Source organism: Monodon monoceros, unplaced genomic scaffold (genome assembly GCF_005190385.1).
Source record: "Monodon monoceros isolate NGI ecotype Baffin Bay Population unplaced genomic scaffold, NGI_Narwhal_1 Super_Scaffold_21, whole genome shotgun sequence".
NCBI lineage: Eukaryota > Metazoa > Chordata > Mammalia > Artiodactyla > Monodontidae > Monodon > Monodon monoceros.
This window is the reverse complement of record NW_021703778.1, coordinates 34,521,145-34,546,836: the sequence shown is the minus strand read 5'-3', so window position 1 is coordinate 34,546,836 and position 25,692 is coordinate 34,521,145. Positions and strand designations below refer to the sequence as shown.

Below are 25,692 nucleotides of genomic sequence, written 5' to 3'. Positions count from 1 at the left end.
CGGTCAGCCTCCCTCTTAAATAAAGCAGCCATAAACAGCACCCCAGATACCATCTCACCCGTACAGACACAGACACACTGCTACCTCCCGCATGCGGTACAGCATTCTTCTTTTAATGCAGTTCAGCAGTTGCATCTTGTCATTCACTTGTGAGAAGTCAGGATCAACCTCATTTTTATTTTTTTAAATAAGTTTGTCTTTCTATTTTGTTCCCCCAAAAGCTGGATTTAAATCTTAGTGACTGAAATTATGTAGAACTCCTATATTTACATATGAGTAAACTGGGTCTATACAATTAATTTCTTCCCTTAGGTTTTGTGTGTGTGTGTGTGTGTGTGTGTAAAATACATAATAAACATTACAACAATAGTGAAGGAAGTTTTGAGTTTTTTAATGCCAAGAAAAAGAAATCAACACCATAATTTTTTTTTTTTTTTGGCTGCGTTGGGTCTTCGTTGCTGTGCATGTGCTTTCTCTAGTTGCTGCGAGCAGGGGCTACTCTTCATTGCTGTGTGCCAGCTTCTCATTGCGGTTGTGGGGCACAGGCTCTAGGCACGTGGGCTTCAGTAGTTGTGGCACGTGGGCTCAGTAGTTGTGGCACATGGGCTTATTTAGTTGCTCCGTGGCATGTGGGATCTTCCTGGACCAGGGCTCAAACCCGTGTCCCCTGCATTGGCAGGCGGATTCTTAACCGCTGCGCCACCGGGGAAGTCCCTCAACACCATAATCGTCACACATTGATTCATTTTTTAATTTTTTTTCATGTGTCCTTTTCTTGTCTGGTGAGAAGTGAAACTCAATAAGTAGTGAATTGAATGTTGTGATGAAGTTGAGGTCCTTTGTATATATAGCATTCCCCTGATTATCAACTTACCAACCATCTTATAAGAAGAAATAAGCTTAGGTTGATAGGATTTTATGTTAGAAAGTCCGTGTCATCTCCAAAGGTTTACTTCATGCTTCTATAAATATATACAAATCTTTATAATGTTTTCTTAAAATTCTGTAGGAAATTAGTATATGGCTTTCTAGTCTGTAGTTTATGGAAACGAGTGTTTTTATCCTTAAAAAAGTTCATTTATCATTTGCCTTTTACCTGTAGTTTGGCAGCTACCCTGCTATCCACAAGTTCTCAAAAGGGCAAATTTCTCTAGGGCCATGAGATAGAATTCTGGTCTTGGAGACTTGAACTTGTTTAAGAAGGCCAGTTACTTGCTTATCAACTGCTCGGCTATCTTGAACTTCAGCATTCTTCTATCATGTTTGTTCTACTTGCTGTAGTTTCTTCCTCATTCTCCTCACTGAAGAGAATGGAGGTAACGTAGGTGTTGAGAACCAACCCTGGCCTTCTTACTGTCCTGTATTAATGTTACACTGGCCTCTCCAAGTTGTAGCTGTGACCCTTTTTGTTGTCTTTAACTCTGTTACTTGGTAGGCTCGCCTTACTCTAGTTTTCAACATCCAGGACATACTACAATCCTCCCTTAGTTGTTTGCTATCTTCTTCTTCTGTCTACTGTGCCTGTCCTCTTAAAATAGGAGTCAGAAGGTACAACAGAGTGCCTTCCATGACCCAACAGATTTATTTTGGAGCTATTTATTTTGGGTGGGGAGGATCTCTCCTCCTTTTTCCTCATTGGGATCATTCATGATTGATATTTTCAGACTCTTGTTACTCCCCAAAGGAATTTTATCTTAGGGTTTGTTATCCTAAAGCCTGTTTGGTTTTTCTTTTCCTTTATGTGTTTGAAATGAGCCTTCCCAAAGTCTAGGGTCCATGTAGATCTATCTATGCCTGTCTTTCCCTCCCTTATTCCCAGCATAATAAGAACACATATTTCCTCCCCAAATGGCCATCTCTCCTTACATAATCCATTTGGAGTGGCATTTGTCCTTTCTGAGAAGACAGCTTTTCAGCACAACACACGAAGCTAGGCTCAGCTGTTGGCATTTATTGGAAATTCCAAGCAGACTGTTGAGTCATCTTTGTTGAGTCAGTCCTCTGTGTCCATTTTTCCATCTGTGTTAGGAAGCCACCACTAGGACCGGACCCTGCATGTGACCAGGCAGTCCCTTGAATATCACTTGTCATCCGGCACTTTGATCTTCATCCTGGTACTTTTCACCTGGCCAGCTGAGTCAGTTCTGGCACTTTCTAGGAATAGATGCTTATCTTAGCCTTCAGGGTTATATGCCCTCTTCTCCCTTAGGAGCAGAATATGTCTTTGCCTTGCCTTATCCAGGTACAAATCTCAACGTTGTATATGTGGATTGGTTAGTACAGGTGACCCTTGAACAACACGGGGCTTAGGGGTGCTGACTGACCACACAGTTGAAAATCTGTATATTACTTTACAGTTGGCCCTCCCTATACATGGCTCCACATCGGTAGATTCAGCTGCGAATTTTGTAGTACTATAGTATGTACTTAGAAAAATCCACTTATAAGTGGACCCACACCCACCCAACACAGACCTGTGTTGTTCAACGGTCCACTGTACACAGTCTGTACCAGTGTCGCTGGTCAGCCTTCTTAATACATTTCTCAGAGATCAACTGGCTACCACACCCACTGCCTTACAAAGAAGCTGTGTTTAGATTTGATCTGGAATTTTTTTTATTCCTGAAATGGTTTGAGGCCTTCTTGCTTAGACTAGAGAATCTCCTCCTAAGCCTGTTTTCTCTTGTTTTGAGGCATTCTTTGGTAATGATGACCAGTTTTTAGTATCCAAGGTCTATCAGGATACTCAGCTCTTCACTTGTGTTTTCCTTTTTCTTTCTGAATCACCACCTTCACCTGGAAAAAGAAATGAAGAGACCTCTATGTTTCTGAGGCTTTTTGCTTCCTCCCTGGATATTCAGAGATCTTCCAGGAAAACTTCAGACTGCTGCTGGTTCCTTTAATTCTCCAAGAATTGGCACCAGACAAATAAAAGGACAAGTCAGGTCTTTTTTATTTAGTAAGATGAGTTAGTCTCTTTTTAAAACTCTTTTCTACACAGATTTTTAAAATAAGGAATCCTTTTATAAATGTATAGAATTGCTTATGGTCAAAATGGGAAATTTTGCAGAAAAAATAATCATCTTAAAATTGTTTTGTCTAGGGAAATAATCCCAAGAAAATGACCTCCTTTACTTGTAAAACCTGCTTTCCTAACTGTGGTTTTATTATCATTTTTTACCCATGAAAACTGCCTTTTATGAGCTTGAACGGACATAAGAATTGGTTTGTGTTTTTAATCGATCATCATGTGACTAGTAAATTGTCTCTCTTCATATTTCTTCTAACCTGTTAACGTCTTTCATTCTTGCTCTCCATTGTTTTTACCTTTGGCAATAACTTCACATATAAAATATAACTTTTTCTGTTACTGTTAGTTTTACTCACATCTACAGTTATTATAGTGCTTCTATTTTATTTGTAGGGATAAATGCTTATATTGTTAAAACATACGTGTTTTAATGTATCAGAAACATTCTTAGTAAGTATTACTGTCTACTTTTAAAAACCTATTCTTATTTCATACTTGGAGTTCTTTTTATATTTCACCAGCATTTCATTAATTCAACAAAAATTTATTGAGCTATATATGCCAGCACTATGTTAAGCATGGTTCCTGCTTTGAGAAATAAGTTAAGGTGACAAAGCTTAAGTATGTAAAACAATTAGTAAAATACAATTGAATTTAGTGAATAAATATGGGTTTTTAGTGAAATTTTATGAGAAATTTGGATTAGCAAAATTCAAAACAGGGTAAATCTTTTGAAAGTGATTGTACTTTGAAATGGGCTTTGATGATGGATGGAATAATTTTGAGTTCATCAACTAGGTATTAAATTGGCTTTCTTTGTACCACAGCACTGAAGACCTCTGTTGAACTTAAAGTAAACTCCTTTCCAGTTGGTTTTATAGACACTGCTATGCAGCATTACCTTTCTAATCCTGGACACTGGTTGGTTGAACCCAACAGTAAAACCTTGCATTTACCCATACTGTGTCTTATTAAATTTGGGTCCTTACCTAGTTATCCTGATTCTGTCAAAGAATTTATTACCTTTGCCAGCTTCATGTCAACTTTGGATTTGATCACCATGCCTTCTGAATTTTTAAGTGGCTGATTATCATAGTAAGGACACAGAGCTGTGAACAGAGCACTGACAGTTCACTAAGGACATCCTTCCAGGGTGGGAGTGACTTGTTAACATCCATTTCTATCTAATAGCAACCAGCCCACGTTCCCCATTAGGTCCACAGCACACTTTATCTCATATTTGGTTGAAGACCACCTGCATCCTGTCGACCACATTTGCTTGATTGAGCAGTCTGCTTGTTCTGTGACAAAAGGAAAAGAGGTTTGTGTGACCTAGTTTATAGGAATAAGAAATGCCCACCGATTTCTTTGTGTGTGTGTGTTTTTAATTGAAGTTATACCGCAAGTGTTACCGACAGTAACAGAAACCACAAGATGAAAGAAAAATCTTCCACCTTGGAAGTCAGCCTATCATTTTTCATTTTCTTTTACCATCTTTGTCCATAATAGTACATTTTGCATAGCTATTATGCATTACGGTAGAGGCAGTTTGATGTTTTGCTTTTTACATTTATTATTTGTTTTACAAACACACTTCCATTTGGCTACTTAGTATTCATAATTTTCATTTTAACCTCTGCATAATATCCTATCAATTTGATGTGCTGTAATTTACTTCCCATCATCCCCAAATTGGAAATTCACATTGTTTCCTGTTTGTTTACTATTAGAGAAAACATTGCTGTGGACAGCTGCTTCCTTTCCTAAATTCTGAAAAAAAAAAATAACATACCTTTAAATGCCAAACTTTCAGCTCTAAAGATGGTAGAATCTGCAGACCAATCTTAACTGCCTATTATGGAAGAAGAAAATATGTATATAAGAATCTGTAATGCCACAAAAGAACAGATTAGGTTCAGTAAAGCCCAAATGGTGAAGAGATTATTTCGATCTTGGGATCTCACAGAACACTTTGTGGAACGAGTTGTGTTTGAACGGTCTTTAAATGATGAGAAGGATTTGACTATAAAGCTGGGCTAAGAGTATTCTGAGTTGGAGAAACTGTGAGCTCAGAGTGGAAAAACCTCAAACGTGTCCTGTGGGCAGTGAGGGGTTTACCTTGGCTTAGAGTGTAGAGCCTGTGCTCTGTGCTCTAGGGTCTGGCAGTTTCAGGAGCTGGAGTGGTGGGTTCCTGCCAGGTCATAGAGGGCCTGGAGTACAGGCTGAGACATTTATAGTGTAGTCGTTAAAAGTGGAGCCCTGATCAAAACCAGTCAGGCAATTAACCTTTCTGTTGCCGCTTCTTTCCTGACGGATGCCTCTTCCCTGGTGCCTTGCGTACAGTAGGGCGCACCGTGATCTTCCTTTGAGTGAGTGAACAAATGCCTGAGGTGTTATGACCAGTTGAAGGGGTATCAGAATATTGTGTCAGGGGCCACATGATCAGAAATCCTCATTGATAGGACTGCATTCATTTCTCAGTGTAACCTCAGCAGTGGAGAAGGGTCCCTGAGTGCATCCAAGCATTGGACACACCTGTCATGAGCGCCAAGTGTATTGGAAGGTTTTGTTATAGCTGGTGTCCATTGTTCAGTGATCCATCACTGTGTCCCAGTTTTAAGATTTAGTTTTAGTGGAATTAAAATGGAATGGCCCAAAATTACATGATTAATTACATTCGGTTCCAATTATAATGATTGATGCAAGCCTGCTGGCATGACCCGTGAAGCAGGGGAGGAGCAGCCAGCCCCTGCAGCAGCAGCCAGGCGGCTCGTCCCTGCTGGCCCAGAGCTCCTCATAGTCTCTTTGCCCCAATTTACTCATTCTTTCTCTCTCCCCACCCCATTGTTTGGTATTTACTTCCATAAACCACCTTAAAACTTTCCTTAGAGTGAGGTAGAGGAGTAAATAAAGATGACTAGTTCACACATGGTAGCTATTACAGTAAGTTTTTTTTCTCATAAGAATCTCAGGCAAGTCATATATAACCTAGAGGGGATCACTAATAAAGACAGTAATTATTCTGCTTGTTTCAAGAGCTTTTCAGACTGTACCTAAAATATGGCTTTCAGTTCTAGAAACTGCTTTCCAAAAGCAATGTAAATAAATTGTAGTCGTTCAAATAGGAAAGTGGTCAGGGTGGAACGGGGAAGGAAGGTTGTGACAGAGAAAGAGGAGGTGTTCAGACTGGAGAAGAGAAGGCTGAATACTGTCTTCAAGTAGCTTAAAGGCTGGTCTGTGGACGAGGGGTTAAACCTGTCCCATAGGACAAAAACTGGGCCTGATGGTTAGAAACTTGGGGCTCAAGAATTGTCTACCAGTCAGCGCCGTCCAAAGATGGAACGGCCTGCCCTGGGAGGAAGTGAGTTTTAGACGTATGCAAGCAGAATCTAAATGACTACTGTGGTAGAACTTGACCCCTGTGTTCCCTTCTAGCCCACTGTCCTGTGATTCTCTGACTCTGAGATTTCTAGTGTGAATGACAGGAGAAATGACTTCAAAGTTGAGGAGTGGAGTTGCCTTTTGCAATAGGCAATGTATTGTGTCTTAGACACGTTGAATTTAAAAGGAAGTTGCGCTCCACCGTGGAGATGCCCTGGCAGCCACAGTCCCAGTAAATGTGGGATTGGAGGTCCAGTGAGAGGCCAGGCTTAGAAACAGAGTCCCAGGAATCCCAGACATAAAGTTAATAATTTAAACCACACAAATGAGAAATGAATGGGCTTTCTGAAAGGAAGGTTTGTTTGGAGAAGAGTATTGAGCCTCAAAGAATACTCTTAGGAAGAAGTCATACCCTTAAGAATTATTGTAGTAGACAGTAAGTAGAATGATGGTTGTTAGAGGGCCAGGGGTCAAAGGAAGGTGACACTAAGATTGGAGAGATTTGTCAGAGAGGGTGTTGATCAGTAGCTGCAGAAACCGCAGAGAAATCAGAGAATGAGGATTGAGAAAAAGACGTTTAGGACAGGAATATGAAAATTATTGTGAAATTTCAAGGAAGCAGCTTTAATAGAGCTCAGGGCAACCGGTAGAGCCTGGGTGTTAAAGAAAGAGCACACAGTGAAGACGCGAGAGGCGGTCCCTTAGGGCTTGTGGGGCAGGAAGAAGGCGAAACCGTGGAGGCCGGCGTGGGAGTGGGGAAGAGGACAACTGTACCTGTCATCACTGGTGGAATTTTTAATTTATTTGTTTTGATGCTAAGCCAAGAGAAGCAGAAGGCCCTCTGGAGTTTTTAAGGTTTTTTTAAATTTTTAAGCCTTGCGACACAGTGGGTTTCCTGGCATTTGTTTTCCTTTATCCTTCCCAGTAACCACCACCAGGGGGAAATCTGAGTCAGAGAGAAAAGTTTGCCCTGTGTCCTCAGTGCCTAGTCTAAAAAATAAAAAATAAGTAAGGTGGGTGGCATCCACACCAGATCACCACCCAGTTTTTTAGGACAGAGGGCAGAGTCCAGAGCTCAGTGTGGTAGTCAGAGGAGACTTGCACTCTGCTTCACTGCAATGTGTAAATTTTTAAGGATAATATATTTATAGATCACTTACGTAATTAAAATTATTTTTTCTAAATGGAAGGTGAAAGTGGGGGCTTTAACGAGTGTACCCATTAGCTAAAGCAAGTTCCTTCCAGTTGTCTGTGATCTCCAGTTTATCTCTGTTCTCTGCAGTCTGTTCTGCTTACTAGCTGAATGGATAGTCTGAGCACCCAGAGGCAGTCATACAGAAGCCAGTCAGAGGGGAAGGGGTCTCCCTCGTGAGTGGAAGAAAGAATTGTGCCTAAAGATGAAATAAAAGCGCTAGCCAAGAGGATTTGCTAGAATTCCTGTGACGTGGCAGTAAAAATTGGTACCAGACATTAAAGATTCCAGACTATCAGTTTTCAGGTAATAAAACCCTTATATTTGTACCACTGAAATAGTATCGGCTTAAAACAAATACAAGCAAGCATATATATATTGCGGCTTTAATTTTTAGTATAAAAATGTCATTGAGCCAGTTGATTGCTTACTAGTCCCAAATAGCTTGTCATCATGATAATTATTATCACATTAATAATGTCTTGAAATTATTAGAATATTTTAACATTTACAAAGCCCAGTCACACTCATCTCGTTGGATTTCAGACCCAAAGACACCTCGTAGTGAAATATCAAAAGGTCCTTTTAAAGTCTCCTGCTTCTCACGCTGTGTTGAGGGGATTGTCCTTGGGTAATGCAGTTTGGGGTGATTTCACCTTTTGTTATCATTTGTTTCTAATTTTTCTATAATTGTCATGCTTTACTGTTTAAATAAGCACTTGAAAATTTCCCATGCTTTTGTAAACCAGAATTATCGGGAACAAAGTCAATCATTAGTTGATTGTTACAGGGTACAGGAGTAGTCCCACCTTTGTGTCGCTCAAGACATGTAACCGGCCAATGAATGTAAAAGGTGTATATGGCTTTGCAGGTCGGGTCTATGCGGTCTTGTCAAAGAGAGAAGGTCGAGTGCTACAAGAGGAAATGAAAGAGGGGACGGACATGTTCATCATCAAGGCTGTGCTGCCCGTGGCTGAAAGCTTTGGCTTTGCTGATGAAATTAGGAAGAGGACAAGTGGCCTGGCCAGCCCACAGCTGATATTTAGCCATTGGGAGGTAAGAATCCAGATCCTCGTTCCTTCCTTTGCATCTACGGATGTGCTTCCTTATAGATGGCGCCAAGAGTAGCAGACGACTTCCCAGGCCATGTGGCCTTCCTCTGGCTCTGCTCAGTGAAATGGACAGGACAAAGCAGATGGCATTTTTTCATCCAGATTGAATGAGCCTTAGGTTATATGCGCTTTGTAATACACACACACATATATATTCATTTTCTTTTTCATTTGATGTAAAATTTAAGACAGAACACTTAATCCCTTTTTTCCCCTCCAAAGGTAATATTGTAGATAAGAAAACCACAGATATTTTGAAAGTGAAACTTTAAGGTATTGTTTCTTCTGGGGTAAAAGTACTTCTAGCATTTAAAGGCAAACAGTTATGCTTCTTACAAGGGACACCTTTAAATTATTACGTGTTACATATTCTTCAGTCCCCATTATAGAGATTCGAAGCTCCTGTGGCTTTCAAGTGTTGTGAAATAAAATGGCTCATCAAAACACTTCATTGTCAGTGTAGGAAACGGTAGGTGAAAGGCAAACCTTATCTGTAATCAGAAATGCAAACTTAACAGGTCCACATTGCTTGGGAGAGAAGACAAGATTGTGAACACATTGTTTTTTAACTTAGGGCAAGAAAATAATAACAAGAAAGGACAGGGAGGTCAGACCGGCCTCTGTGGACAGATCCTGAAAGGAAAGGTAGAAGCTAGCAGCTAAGGAGGAGAGAAGGACATTGGGTTGGAGGGTGCCTGTGTGAGAAGCAGTGAAGGAAAGCTGTAGGGCATGAGCAGAAAGCATTGTGTTATGTTTCAAGACAAAGCCTTAAGGTCAGGAATAGCATTTTTAAACTGTAGGTTGTAAGTTTGAAAGGTGGTTTTAAGAAAGTTCTGTTGTTGTCACTGTTTACAGGGAACCTAAGTAACTTCACATTATTCTCTTGTACCGTGGAGGTGTATAGTTTAGTGGAAGGAGCATTGACTTCGGTGTTGAGAAGTCCTGGTTTCAAATATTAATTCTGCCACTTATTTGGACAAATTGTGGAACCTCCTTGAGTTTGTTTTGCCCCTGAGATATAAGGTATATGGGATATCTAGCCTAGTGCCTGACACTGGTAGGCCCTCCCTGGCATGAAGATTGTTTTCTTGTCAACATTCTTAGAGTCCGTGTCATGTTCCTTTTGGCTCTCTCTCAGCAGTGTGGCATTGCACTCAACTTCACACAAATCCAGACTTTTTCCTTAAACTATTTATAAACAAAGCTCATGGTTTGGGTTCAGTGCTAAGCTCTTTTTACTCCTTTCACTTTCTTTAGCCAGCTGGGTCCCTTTTTCTAGAATGCTTCCAACGAGCAGTTTAAATTTAGACAGTATAGAGGAATGGGAATAATTGAGGGAGAACTTTCTCTTTAAAATGAATTCTATAGTCAAGCGAATCTGGCAAAGTAAAGAAAGGTGACACTTCAGCAAAACTAACTTCAGACAGGGCAAATTTGATTTTAGTTGGGCAAGTTCATATCATCTAAATTGATACAAGTGAAGTTGCTAGTCCAAAACACTCAACTGTGTCTGCTTCTCCTTGAAAAGAGAAAGTTACGTTCTTAGTACTTGATAGAACTAAAGTTAATGTTGTTCTAATTTAGGTTACATTTTTTTTGGTTGTCAGTACAAACTACATTTTAACACTGATTTACTATGAAATTTTTCTTGCATCTTTTTCTAGAAATAAAATGATGTTTTGATGGTTTTATTGGCCTATATCTGAATAGACGCCATTGCTGTACTTCATTATGTAGAAAACAGTAGCACAAAACATTTAAGTTATTTGTTAATGCCCATACTTATGGGTAGTAATTTCCCACTTATCCAAACTTCTAGCTTTTTGGGGTTGCTTTTTGGCACTCAACTTTTACATAAAAACACAAACCAGTAAGAAGTAGAAGGAATGGATTTATAAAGGCAACTTCTGAAGAACTATGTCTATAGTGTAAATATATTACTGATGTTCCTAATGATAAACATTAGCCTTATCCCCCACGTGTTTTAGTGACCAGATGTGTGATTACAGGACAGTGCAGCTAAATGATGCTTAGAACTGAAGAGAGACTTATTCCACTTCAAAGTAATGACCTTGAGAAGTGAAACACTTTCTTCATTTGTGCTGCCATTGCTGAAAACTGCCTTCAGAACTTGCAGCTCATGCTTCTGAATATCTTAGAGATGACAAGTTGTCCATCTCATTCAGATGGCCTTGAGAGTAGAAGGACGTGTGCTCACTCCCTCTTGCGAGAGCACTGGAATTACAACTAACTGCTGAACAGTCATCGACAGGAAGACACTGGAACTCACCAAAAAAGATACCCCACATCCAAAGACAAAGGAGAAGCCGCAATGAGATGGTAGGAAGGGCGCAATCACAATAAAATCAAATCCTGTAACCGCTGGGTGGGTGACTCAAAACTGGAGGACAAATATACCACAAAAGTCCACCCACTGCAGTGAAGGTTCTGAGCCCCACCTCAGGCTTCCCAACCTGGGGGTCCGGCAACGGGAGGAGGAATACCTAGAGAATCAGACTTTGAAGGCTAGCGGGATTTGATTGCAGGACTTCGACAGGACTGAGGGAAACAGAGACTCCGATCTTGGAGGGCACACACAAAGTAGTGTGCACATCGGGACCCTGGGGAGGGAGCAGCGACCCCATAGGAGACTGAACCAGACGTACCTGCTAGTGTTGGAGGGTCTCCTGCAGAGGCGGGGGCGGCTCTGTCTCACCATGAGGACAAGGACACTAGCAGCAGAAGTTCTGGGAAGTACTCCTTGGCATGAGCCCTCCCAGAGTCCGCCATTAGCCCCACCAAAGAGCCCAGGTAGGCTCCAGTGTTGGGTTGCCTCAGGCCAAACAACCAACAGGGAGGGAACCCAGCCCCACCCATCAGCAGACAAGTGGATTAAAGTTTTACTGAGCCCTGCCCACCAGAGCAACAACCAGCTCTACCCGCCACCAGTCCCTCCCATCAGGAAACTTGCACAAGCCTTTTAGGTAGCCTCATACGCCAGAGGGCAGACAGCAGAAGGAAGAAGAACTACAATCCAGCCTGTGGAACAAAAACCACATTCACAGAAAGACAAGATGAAAAGGCAGAGGGCTATGTACCAGATGAAGGAACAAGATAAAACCCCCGGAAAAACAACTAAATGAAGTGGAGATAGGCAACCTTCCAGAAAAAGAATTCAGAATAATGATAGTGAAGATGATCCAGGACCTCAGAAAAAGAATGGAGGCAGAGATCGAGAAGATGCAAGAAATGTTTAACAAAGACCTAGAAGAATTAAAGGACAAACAGAGATGGACAATACAATAACTGAAATGAAAAATACAGTAGAAGGAATCAATAGCAGAATAACTGGGGCAGAAGAACCATAAGTGACCTGGAAGATAGAATGGTGTAATTCACTGCCACAGAACAGAATAAAGAAAAAAGAATGAAGAGAAATGAAGAGAGCCTAAGAGACCTCTGGGACAACATTAAATGGAACAATATTCACATTATAGGGGCCCCAGAAGGAGAAGAGAGAGAGAAAGGACATGAGAAAATATTTGAAGAGATTATAGTTGAAAACTTCCCTAACATGGGAAGGCAAATAGCCACCCAAGTCCAGGAAGCGCAGAGAGTCCCAGGCAGGATAAACTCAAGGGGAAACACACCGAGACACATAGTAATCAAATTGACAAAAATTAAAGACAAAGAAAAATTATTGAAAGCAACAAGGGAAAAACGACAAATAACATACAAGCGAACTCCCATAAGGTTAACAGGTGATTTCTCAGCAGAAACTCTACAAGCCAGAAGGGAGTGGCATGATATATTTAAAATGGTGAAAGGGAAGAAGCTACAACCAAGATTACTCTACTTATCAAGGATCTCATTCAGATTTGATGGAGAAATCAAAAGCTTTACAGACAAGCAAAAGCTAAGAGAATTCAGCACCACCAAACCAGCTCTACAACAAAGGCTAAAGGAACTTCTCTAAGTGGGAAACACAAGAGAAGAGAAGGACCTACAAAAACAAGCCCATAACAATTAAGAAAATGGTAATAGGAACATACATATTGATGATTACCTTAAATGTGAATGAATTAAATGCTCCAATCAAAAGACACAGGCTCACTGAATGTACACAAAAATAAGACCCATATATATGCTGTCTACAAGAGACCCACTTCAGACCTAGGGACACATACAGACCGAAAGTGAAGGGATGGGGAAAGATATTCCATGCAAAAGGAAATCAAAAGAAAGCTGGAGTAGCAATACTCATATCAGATAAAATAGACTTTAAAATAAAGAATGTTACAAGAGACGAGGAAGGACACTACATAACGATCAAGGGATCAATCCAAGAAGAAGATATAACAATTATAAATATATATGCACCCAACATAGGAACACCTCAATACACAAGGCAACTGCTAACAGCTATAAAAGAGGAAATTGACAGTAACATAATAATAGTGGGGGACTTTAACACCTCACTTACACCAATGGACAGATCAACCAGACAGAAATTTCATAAGGAAACACAAGCTTTAAATGACACAATAGACCAGATAGATTTAATTGATATTTATAAGACATTCCATCCAAAAACAGCAGATTACACATTCTTCTCAAGTGCACACGGAACATTCTCCAGGGTAGATCACAGCCTGGGTCACAAAGCAAGCCTCAGTAAATTTAAGAAAATTGAAATCATATCAAGCACCTTTTCTGACCACAACGCTATGAGATTAGAAATCAATTACAGGGGAAAAAAACATAAAAAACAAACACATGGAGGCTAAACAATACGTTACTAAATAACCAAGAGATCACTGAAGAAAGCAAAGAGGAAATCAGAAAATACCTAGAGACAAGTGACAATGAAGACACGACTATCCAAAACCTATGGGATGCAGCAAAAGCAGTTCTAAGAGGGAAGTTTATAGCAATACAGTCCTACCTCAAGAAACAAGAAAAATCTCAAATAAAAAATCTAACCTTACACCTAAAGGAGCTAGAGAAAGAAGGACAAACAAAACCCAAGGTTAGTAGAAGGAAAGAAATCATAAAGATCAGAGCAGAAATAAATGAAATAGAAACAAAGAAAACAATAGCAAAGATCAATAAAACTAAAAGCTGGTTCTTTGAGAAGATAAACAAAATTGATAAACCATTAGCCAGACTCATCAAGAAAAAGAGGGAGAGGACTCAAATCAATAAAATTAGAAATTAAAAAGGAGAAGTTACAACAGATACCACAGAAATACAAAGCATCCTAAGAGTACTACAAGCAACTATGCCAATAAAATGGACAGCCTAGAAGAAATGGACAAATTCTTAGAAAGGTATAACCTTCCAAGACTGAACCAGGATGAAATAGAAAATATGGACAGACCAATCACAAGTAATGAAATTGAACCTGTGATTAAAAATCTTCCAACAAACAAAAGTCCAAGACCAGATGGCTTCACAGGTGAATTCTATCAAACATTTAGAGAAGAGCTAACACCCATCCTTCTCAAACTCTTCCAAAAAATTGCAGAGGAAGGAACACTCCCAAACTCATTCTATGAAGCCACCATCACCCTGATGCCAAAATCAGACAGAGGTACTACAAAAAAAGAAAATTACAGACCAGTATCACTGATGAATATAGATGCAAAAATCCTCAACAAAATACTAGCAAACAGAAGTCAACAGCACATTAAAAGGATCATGCACCATGATCAAGTGGGATTTATCCCAGGGATGCAAGGATTCTTCAATATATGCAAATCAATCAATGTGATACACCATATTAACAAACTGAAGAGTAAAAACCATACGATCATCTCAGTAGATGCAGAAAAAGCTTTTGACAAAATTCAACACCCATTTATCATAAAAACTCTCCAGAGAGTGGGCATAGAGGGAACCTACCTCAACATAATAAAGGCCATATATGACAAACCCACAGCAAACATCATTCTCAATGGTGAAAAACTGAAAGCATTTCCTCTAAGATCAGCAACAAGACAAGGATGTCCACTCTTGCCACTATTATTCAACATAGTTTTGGAAGTCCTAGCCACAGCAATCAGAGAAGGAAAAGAAATAAAAGGAATACAGATTGGAAAAGAAGTAAAACCGTCACTGTTTGCAGATGACATGATACTATACATAGAGAATCCTAAAGATGCCACCAGAAAACTACTAGAGCTAATCAGTGAATGTGGTAAAGTTGCAGGATACAAAATTAATGCACAGAAATCTCTTGCATTCCTATATACTAATGATGAAACATCTGAAAGAGAAATTAAGGAAACACTCCCATTTACCATTGCAACAAAAAGAATACCTAGGAATAAAGCTACCTAGGGAGATAAAAGACCTGTATGCAGACAACTATAAGACACTGATGAAAGAAATTAAAGATGATACCAACAGATGGAGAGAGATACCATGTTTTTGGCCTGGAAGAATCAATATTGTGAAAATGACTCTACTACCAAAGCAATCTGCAGGTTCAATGCAAAGCCTATCAAATTACCAGTGGCATTTTTTACAGAACTAGAACAAAACATCTTAAAATTTGTACGGAAACACAAAAGACCCTGAATAGCCAAAGCAATCTTGAGGGAAGAAAACAGAGCTGGAGGAATGAGACTCCCTCACTTCAGACAATACTACAAAGCTACAATAATCAAGATAATATGGTACTGGCACAAAAACAAGTACAGATCAGTGGAACAGGATAGAAAGCCCAGAGATAAACCCACACACCTATGGTCAGCTAAACTATGACAAAGGAGGCAAGGATATACAATGGAGAAAAGGCTGTCTCTTCAATAAGTGGTGCTGGGAAAACTGGACAGCTACATGTAAAAGAATGAAATTAGAACACTCCCTAACACCATACACAAAAATAAACTCAAAATGGATTAAAGACCTAAATATAAGACCGGACACTATAAAACTCTTAGAGGAAAACATAGGAAGAACACTCTCACAGAAATCACAGCAAGATCTTTTTTCATCCACCTCCTAGAGTAATGGAAATAAAAACAAAAATAAACAAATAAATGGGATCTAATGAAACTTAAAAGCTTTTGCACGGCAAACTACAAACAAGACGAAAAGACAACCCTCAGAATGGGAGAAAATATTTGCCAACGAATCAACAGACAAAGGATTAATCTCCAAAATTTATAAGCAGGTCATGCAGCTCAATATTAAAACAACCAGTCCAAAAATGGGCAGAAGACCTAAATAGACATTTCTTCAGAGAAGACATACAGATGGCCAAGAAGCACATGAAAAGCTGCTCAACATCACTAATCATTAGAGAAATGCAAATCAAAACTACAACAAGATATCACCTCACACCAGTTAGAATGGGCATCATCAGAAAATCTACAAACAACAAATGCTGGAGGGGGTGTGGAGAAAAGGGAACCCTCTTGCACTGTTTGTGGGAATGTAAATTGATGCAGCCACTATGGAGAACAGTATGGACGCTCCTTAAAAAACTAAAAATAGAATTACCATATGACCCAGAAATCCCACTACTGGACATATACCTAGAAAAAAACATAATTCAAAACCACACATGCACCCCAGTGTTCATTGCAGCACTGTTTACAATAGCCAGGTCATGGAAGCAACCTAAGTGCCCATCGACAGACGAATGGATAAAGAAGATGTGGTACATATATATGGTGGGATATTACTCATCCATAAAAAGGAACGAAATTGGGTCATTTGTAGAGACGTGGATGGATCTAGAGACCCTCATACAGAGTGAAGTAAGTCAGAAAGAGAAAAACAAATATAGTATATTAACGATATATGTGGAACCTAGAAAAATGGTACAGATGAACCGGTTTACAGGGCAGAAATAGAGAGACAGATGTAGAGAACAAATGTATGGACACCAAGGGGGGAAAGTGGCGGGGGGTGGGTGGTGGTGGTGGGATGAATTGGGAGATTGCAATTGATATGTATACACTAATATGTATAAGATGGATAACTAATAAGAACCTGCTGTATAAAAAATAAAATAAAATTCAAAAAAGAAAAGAAAATGTCCTTGATCAGCACTGGTGCAGAAAACTGGGTTATAGTATGTTTGGTCAGAACAAAGAGCGTATATGTTAAGTGATCCCTTGGGTTCTCTGTAAATACAGATCTAAAACATATTCAGAGCTCTTGTAATGGCATCATTATTGGAAGAATTGTATATTTGAATTCATTTATTCTATTGTTTGTTTAAAATACCTCATTTTATTTTTTTATATAAATTTATTTATTTTTTAATTTAAATTTTTGTCTGCGTGGGGTCTTCGGGGCTGCGTTGGGTCTTTGTTGCTGCTCGCGGGCTTTTTCTCGTTGTGGCAAGCGGGGGCTGCTCTTTGTTGCGGTGCGCGGGCTTCTCATTGCAGTGGCTTCTCTTGTTGTGGAGCACGGGCTTCAGAAGTTGTGGCTCGCAGGCTCTAGAGCACAGGCTCAGTAGTTGTGGTGCACGGGCTTAGTTGCTCCGTGGCATGTGGGATCTTCCCGGATCAGGGCTCGAACCCATGTCCCCGGCATTAGCAGGCAGATTCTTAACCACTGCTCCACCAGGGAAGTCCCCTCATCATTTTGTAGTCACCCTTGTCCTTGAAAGTGACTTTATAAAGCACATTTTTTAAAAGATCTATAAACTTCTCACCATTTCCCAATTGTCAGCTATATATCTGGAAACAGATAAGGCTGCTCTATCAAAAGGATCTCAAAGTGGAGTGGCTCAAATTAAGCAGAAGATTCTCTTTTGAGTCTCAGGAGGCAGTCCAGGGCTGGTGTGCAGCTCACTGTGGAAGGAGCCCAGGCTTCTGCTCCTTTGCTGCCTTTCTCAACACTTGGATGGTCCAGAGTGGCTGTTTCACCTCCTACTGTCACCTCTGCATACCGGCCATTAAGAATAGGCAATGGGAAGAGGACATACTCCGTTAAGAGGGCATAGTCCCGTTAAGAGGATGCTGCCCAAGTCCATTGCCCAGAACACATCATCCCACCACATCTAACAAGGCTCCATCTGACAAGGAGGCTGGGCAATATAGTCTTTAACTCATTCAGGAGTCAGCAAACTATGACCCATTACCTGTTTTGGTAAATAAAATATACTCAGATATAGCCATACCCATTCATTTACGTATTTTATATGGCTGCTTTCAAGCAGACTTGAGTAGTTACAACAGTCTAAAATATTTACTGTCTTGAGCTTTATAGAAAATGTGTGCCTACCTACCCCTCCCCCCAGAACCTAGGTCATCTGTATGCCCACCTGAAATACTAATACCAAAGAAAAAGAGGATAATAAGTATTTAGGAACCGTTAATATAAAACAGCAAAGTTTTACAAAGCAGGCAGTTTTTGTCAGCGTGAAAACCATGATGGTTTTTCAGTCTCCTTTCTTTCTCAAAATTAAAAAAAAAAAAAGGGCGGGGAGGCTGAAAGTTAATCTGACATACTTAGTAGTAGTTTTAAAAATATATTAGTTTTTGACTTAGTTACAGCTAATCATTACAAATCCGCCCTTTAATAAATAACTTGAGAGAAAAATGTACTCAAGGAAAGTTTGCTCCAGTTTTGTACCATCCTTCTGTCATCCCCTTGCCACCTGTCATGGTCCTGTTCCCAAAAGCTTCAAATCTTTTGAAAGTCTAGAAAACTACATTATAATTAAGTGTCATTGATCTGATCTTTTCTGGCTGTCTCAGTTTTCCCCCATAGTTAGGTTTAGAAATAACACAGTTGTTGAGATCTGGCTTCTCACTCCAAGGCACTTTTTTTCATTTGTATTCTACCACACCATGTAATTTACAATCAAGAGCTTTTGAGAGAAAGTGCTTCAAAAAATAGAGAAAATAAAATTACAGGCATTTTCCACGAGGAAACCTTTGAAGTCAGCAATCTCATAATTTCTCTTTCTATGTTTTACCCTTCTATGAAAAAAGAAGAAAAGGAGCTAATAACAGACACAGAAGGAAAAATATTACCAGCCAGTGCTGATCTACATGTATGTCAGCATAACCTCAAGACTCGCTGCTGAGGGGTGGGCTAAAGTTCACGTTAGGGTAAGGAAGAAGTGATCACAATCGCACGGAAGAAGTGTATTTTGGACATGGTGTTTGCCACATGCCAGCCATAACCATAGGGAAAATTGGGCAAAGTATTGAAAGAGAGCTCCCAAAGCTTTTTTCTTCTAGGCTTTTTTTTTTTTTTGTGGTAATGCTCAGGACAACAGCTAGCACTTGGGTGCCTTTCTTCCTGTGAGTTAGAAAATGGCATCCTCTTTAGGCTGTGGAGTTGCCAAAAAAAAAAACATTCTCACTGTAGGCACGTGAATTCTGGGTGAGCCAGTTAGAAGAAAGCATCTTTTCTTCCAAACTGATAGCAAGCTCTGCTCTGTTGCCTCAAGGATGCCTTTCTGTGGAGCATCACCTGGACAGCCTTTGGGGTGGCCTTGTCATCACCCCACTGGGAAAATTCAAAATGACCCTAACACGGTCAGGTGGGACTGGACCAGGCCAGTCACTTTCTGGTAAAGTGTACCCCATTGCCCCTTTTCTGAGACTTTGTTTGGCATGTCGAGGCAAGAAGCTTCCAGATGTCCACACAGATACAGGAGGAGTGAAGGTGAAAACAGCAGCTGCCCGTGCTGGACAGAAGAGGTGTGGGCAGTGGGCCCGCATCGGGCCGAGTCCCCCGGGCAGCTGAAGATGGGCACAGGAAGTGGCCCTGGCGGCTCGGGAAACAAACTGAGCAAACCTCAGAAATATACGCTGAGGGCCCAGGCAAAACTGGACCCTTCTGAAGCTCTGAAGTTACATTTTTGAAAAGAGGACACTCTGGTCTTCAGTTGGCCAGTCTGAGTCTGATATCTCCCAACTAACACCTCACTTATTTCTCTTTATAAAATGTGTCACTTTTTTTTAACTGGGTTAAAGATGTGTTCACTGCTACCACTGAGACCTGCTAAGAACATGTGGCTTCTTTATATTCTATGATGGGTTTATCATCCAACTAGTTAGAGGAGGGCACTGATAACTGGCTTAAAACTAGTCTCTTACAAGTATAGTCTTTGTGGATGACTGCCCACATAAATGTTCCATTTCCTGACTTTCTTCCTCCCCTCTCTAAGCAAGAGGGGGCCTTCTGTGGAAAGGGGGAGGGGCGCCTCAGCTTCAACACAGTACCCTAGATCCTCAGTGGCTTTGGCCGGGAAATGGCTTGACTGGTCCAGCCCCATCTGGCTGCTGGGGCCAGTATGGTGGCACCAACCAGTTTCAGGAATCTCTCCTACCAACCACTTGTCTCTAGCCACAAAATCCCCACCTGCAACTGCCTTTGTCCTGCCCCCAGGCTTCCACCAGCCTCTTAGCACCCTTGAATCCACTCACCGGTGTGTGGGAACTTCCAGATCCGCAGTATCACCCCACTACTCTGGTACCTTGTCAGATTAGACTTGGGGGTAGCAGGGCCCCAGCAACCTGCTAATACTTGGCTAATGGCACCTTGGAGATTTTGCTTATCCTCTGTAGACGTATACCCTGATGACACTTGAGTCCTCATACCTAGCATGTCATCCTTCTTCAGCCTGAGGGCACCGGTCTGTGCTTTGACACACTTAGGAGGTTGTGACATGTGGTTGTGGCTGGGGGTGGTGGAGGAGAGTGGCAGACAGGGTCTCCAGAGGTGACTGTGGAAGCAAAGGGATTCATCTCCCGGGGACAGAATGCAGTAGCAGTTCTTTGAGTGGGTCTGTTTTTCCAGCCACAATAGGCTGGTGGTTCATAAGAGCACGCAGAGACACTACCCACTTTCCAGACTCACCCCTTCCACTTCCATTCAACTGTGCTTGCACTTGTAGCCCTAGTCTTGAATTCAGCAGTGTCAGAGAGAGTGGTGATGTGCTGTTACTGCATCCCTGGCATGACTTGACATAAATTGATGATCTCATTTAGTCCTCATACAATCATAGGAGATTAGGACTTTTTTAATATTACACCTTTACAAACGAGAGAACTAAGGCACAAGATGCCTTTAAGTAACTTGCCCCAGTCATGCAGATCTGACTTCAGCACCAGCACCATCAACCCCTGCGTTACATTCGCTCCAGCCTCCGCGCCTGCCTTGGATTTAGAGATGTGCCAAAGCCTTCCTGGATCTGGGCTTACACACAGACTCCCCTACCAGCCCCGGGTAACCGTCAGTCTGCATTCTATGTCTGTGGTTTATCTATTCTGGACATTTTATACAAATGGAATCATATAATATGTAACCTTTTGTGTCTGGCTTCTTCCACTTAGCATACTGTTTTGGAGGTATATCCACATTTAGCATGTATCAGTATTCTTCGTATGGCTGTGTAACATTCCGTTGTATGTATTGTATACCATAGTTTGTTCGTCCATTGATGGACATTTAGGCTTTTCCACCTTTTGGCTGTTGTGAATAGTGCTGCTATGTTCTTGCATGTATATGTACTGATACTTGTTTGGGTTCCTGTTTTCAGTCCTTTGGGGTATATACCTATGAGTAGAATTGCGGAGTCGTATGACAATTCTGCGTTTAACTTTTTGAGAAACCGCCAGACTTTTCCACAGTGGCTGTAGCGTCTTACATTCTTATCAGCAATGCATGAGGCTTCCAGTCTCTCCACATCCTCACCAACGCTTTTTTTCCATTTTTTTTTTTTTTAAATAATTGTCATCCCAGTGGGTGTGAAGTGGTACCTCACTGTGGTTTTGACTTAAATTTCCTTCATGACTGATAATGTTGAGCATCTTTTCAATTGCTTGTTGGCCATTTGTATATCTTTTCTGGAGACATGTCTGTTCAAGTCCTTTGCCCATTTTTTATCGGGTTGTTTGGGTTTTTTTGTTGTTGAGTTCTAAGAGTTCTTTATATATTCTGAATATCAAATGTCTTTTTAATTTACTTATTCTCGCTTCAGCAGTTTTCTGTTTAACCTACCCACCGAGTTTCTTTGTTTTTTTTAAATTTTAATGTCTAAAATTTTAATTTCTGGGATTTCTAGTTCTTTCTTTTTCACAACTGCCTAATGTATTATGGATGCTATTCCCCACCCTCATCTCCTTTATTTCTTGGAGGATTTTTAAATGAACTCTCTAGAATTTTCTCTTCAGATTACCTTATTATCTCTATTTGATTATTCATTCTCCCTTTTGTTGAGTCTGGCACCTGTCTTTCACGGTGCTGGATTTCCTTTTGTCTTCTGTATATCTTACTGGTAGGGTCATTTTCAGCAGGAATTCTCTCCTCCTCTGTCCTCCTGAGTGCCGTAGCTCTAACTGTAGCATTTGCAGTGGCTCAGCTTGGTGCCTTCACCAGTGTGGATGGTGCAGGACAACAGACTCAGCACAGGCCGAGTCTGATCTTCAGAAGGTGACGGCTTTTATCTCATGACCTACAACTCATTTTCAGCCACAGCCCTTGGCAGACATGGTTATTCCAGCTCCAGAGAGGAGTCGATGGTTCTGGTCCCCACACACCTGGTTTATGTGGCTTTGGGCCCATCCTAAGTGGGCAGTAAAAGCCTGGCCCTCCTGGTGCACAGCTGTCTTGGCTCCCTATGGGAAGTGGATGGGGCTTTTGCCCTCACATATTACTGTGGGCTCTCTTCTCTCCCTCCAAGAACCTCTCCCTTCCTGGTCCACAGAAATTTCCTTTTTTTATGTTGAAGAGTGACTATTATAAAATAAATTTTTCTTTCATTTCTGCATTTTAAATTGAAAAGTGTTGGGATTTGAGACCACTTGAGAAATAGCACCTCTTTCCTCCCAATTGAGAAATAAGAAAAAACAACGAAAAGAACAAGGCATATAAAAGTCAGAATCTCACTGTTATTACTGGTAAAGCTGATCTTGTGGAATGTGGTCTTCATCTGTAGGCAATACCGTGCTCCTAATACTGCACTGAATTTTGGAGCAAAAAGCTCAGAATAATCAAGAATGGACTTACATGTGTTGGTCTTTGCTGAGGACAAAGGCAAAATTAGTGAAGTGACACTGATACCCAGGTATATCCTAGTGAAAGGGAGAGTTTTTTCTATTATATTATTCAAAATTAATAGTTTTCTTACTTAGTGTTATGTAAAGGCTCTAGGAATAAAGAATAATATGTATGTCACAAGTTTTGTTGAATCTACTTCCATTTGTCCATACCGCCTGTGATCCTTCATATTTGTTTATTACCATTTCTAGCAAGCTTAACTCTTCATTGCCTCACTTTTATTCTTAAGCTAAGACTGTATGAGTTGGCATTTGAAATGAAAGTATACTTGTCTAATCTAGCACATTCTGTCACCTTCTTTTACAAGATCATTCCCAGTGACCCCTTCTGGGTACCAACCACTGAGGAGGAGTATTTGCACTTTGGGGAAAAGGCTGATTCTGAGAACCAGGCCCGGAAGTACATGAATGCGGTACGAAAGCGGAAGGGTCTTTATGTGGAAGAGAAGATTGTGGAGCACGCAGAAAAGCAGAGAACCCTCAGCAAAAATAAGTAACTGCTACTGTTGGCAGATTCTTCTCTTTGTAATAAGTTAGGAAGTATCACCCAGGCTTCGATACTGGGAAAATTTCTTTCTGCTGCATCATCTCTGTGCATTCACTTTCAATAAAGCTGATCCATATCATATTTTAAAGAGGGCGTTCCAAAATGTTTTTGTAATTGGTTCTGGTACAAGGCAAGAAGTTATAAATATTGCAGTGGTGCCTTCTTCCTACCCTATGTATAACCCCTTGGCAGCAAGACTCGTGCTGTGATGAGGGCAACCTGCTAAGTGCCGGGGGCAGGGTGTGCAGATCCCCCAGTGGGCTGGGTCCCCTACACTGAGCACCCACCCCTCTGCCTGTCATCAGAGTGTCGCTCTTCTGATTACATCCTCCACTTAAACATACTTCATATTGAATCACAGCATTTAACATCATTTGGAGAGACCTCATACTCGAGAGACCAGCTACCTTTAGGTTAGTTAAACCAAGTCACTGTTACAGCTGATTCATCTTGCTACACATCTTTATTTGTGTATCAAACCAATGTAATGTTCAACTGTTAGCCTTTAAACCTTCTGTTTTTACACTCCCTCATAAATTGCATCACTCATATTTAAATAAATGTTAATTAAAGTTACGCCCTATACCTTTTTCTTTTTTTAAAAAAAAGGTAAATTTCTATAATTCTCTTGGCTGTTTCCTCTTAGCCTTACTGAAGGGATATTAGCTAATATGATGAGATTATTGCCTTGATTGTAAATACTTTCCCTAAATCTCCTCAGTTGCCTCATTCAGGGAGATCCCCATATAAGGTACAAATGCAATCCAGTCAGTAATAGATTTTGTAACTTTTGATGTTGTGCTAATACCTTTTATAGCCACTTAAAAGAAGGATTCTTTTTCAAAACACCTAAAATTATCAGACCAGGCTTGAAATGCTATTAATGTTTTTTTGTTTGTTTGTTGTTTTTAATAAACTCTGTCATTCTTTTTTTTTTTTTTTTTTTTTTTTTTTTTGCGGTGCACAGGCCTCTCACTGTTGTGGCCTCTCCTGTTGCAGAGCACAGGCTCCGGACGCGCAGGCTCAGCGGCCATGGCTTACGGGCCCAGCCGCTCTGCGGCATGTGGGATCTTCCCGGACCGGGGCACGAACCCGTGTCCCCTGCATCGGCAGGCGGACTCTCAACCACTGCGCCACCAGGGAAGCCCTAAACTCTGCCATTCTTAATACCAGAGCCCTGGCATATCTGGTCAAGTCTAATTGACCCAGACTTTGGGGAAAACGTAGCTAGATAATTCACTGTCTAAGTGGAACAGATACTGATATCTGAATTAATTTTGGAGAGTTATACCACGTATTGGTTTATCTGAAAACTTTGATAACACAGGAAAAGCTAGCACATCGATTTATAGCATTTGTAAATAATATCATTCAAACTGCCAGATGTGCTATAAAAAGTATTCTTAGACTATACACTTTATCAGCAAATGCTACATTTAATAGAGAAAAGAGGCATAACCCAGAAAGAGTCGGAGCTCTTTCTGCATTCTCTTGGGCTCTGCCAGATGTGCTGGTGTGGGGAGGTGGCATGTCAAGTTGATAGATTGCCTCTCTTCCTTCTCCACGTTTGGGGAGACAACAACAAGCAGGAATGACCACGAGCAGGCAGGCCAAGGGCTATAGCTAATCTGCCATGCGAGTAATCTGCTGTGGTGTGTAATTGGTGACGGGGCCCCAGCCATGGATACGCCGTCCACGTGTGACAGCATAGTGAGACTGTGTCTCTACTTCGTGTCCCTATGGCACGCTCAGACCCTAGCCTTAGTGTACTGAATTCAGTGGAAGTGAACCGAGGAGTTATCAGTCCCAAAGTGGGATGGGGGTGTTCCTCTTCTTACATAGGGATTGGTTTCTGGCAGTCATTTACAGACAGGCCTCAGGGGCAGTGAGGAAGCCACAAAATCAAGACCCTCACTCCTGGAGGATTCTTGGCATTGAGGTCCTGAGATCTCAGAGGACAGGCATAGGCAACATCAACCTAATGCCTTTTCCAAGGCAACCCCAGGGCACAGGTGGGCCAGGGGCGCGGGGTCTGGAAGGGTCAGAGTTTTCATAGACTTGAGGGGAAATACCCATCTCCTATTATGACCCTGGGTGTATGGGGTGGGGGTGTGTGGTGTGTGTGTGTGTCTGTGTCTGTGTCTGTGCAGAGAGGGAGAGAGAATTACTGGATCCTCACACCTGTTGTATGGGAATAGGAGTAGGAAATCATTACGGCCTCGTAGAAGTTACATTCACAGCCCATGGTCCCATATCTCATTTAGTTGCACCTCTGGGTAAGCCCTGCTCTGAGTACATCACAAAAGGATTCCAGGGACTGTTGCCTGATTTGTGTTAGGTCAGGGAAATCATCAACAGAAGCTGAATCTTCACTATAGCAGAGGACGAGG

At 41.0% G+C, this 25,692-nt stretch overlaps 1 protein-coding gene across 4 annotated transcripts in view; it reads left to right on the top strand.

Moving 5' to 3' along the window:
- EFL1 (elongation factor like GTPase 1) overlaps positions 1 to 23,875 on the top strand; it is a 133,124-nt gene extending 109,249 nt beyond the window's left edge. The window contains exons 19-20 of one of the 4 annotated variants that reach the window (XR_003795911.1): positions 8,476 to 8,660; positions 23,064 to 23,875. Coding sequence is in view for 3 of the 4 variants with exons in the window: in XM_029237905.1 (XP_029093738.1) it covers positions 8,476 to 8,660; positions 23,064 to 23,252 (374 nt within the window). In the remaining variant the exon portion in view is untranslated. The remainder of the gene's footprint in view (positions 1 to 8,475; positions 8,661 to 23,063) is intronic. The other 3 variants (XM_029237905.1, XM_029237907.1, XM_029237906.1) reach the window with 3 other exon arrangements.
- Positions 23,876 to 25,692: the final 1,817 nt, after the last annotated feature.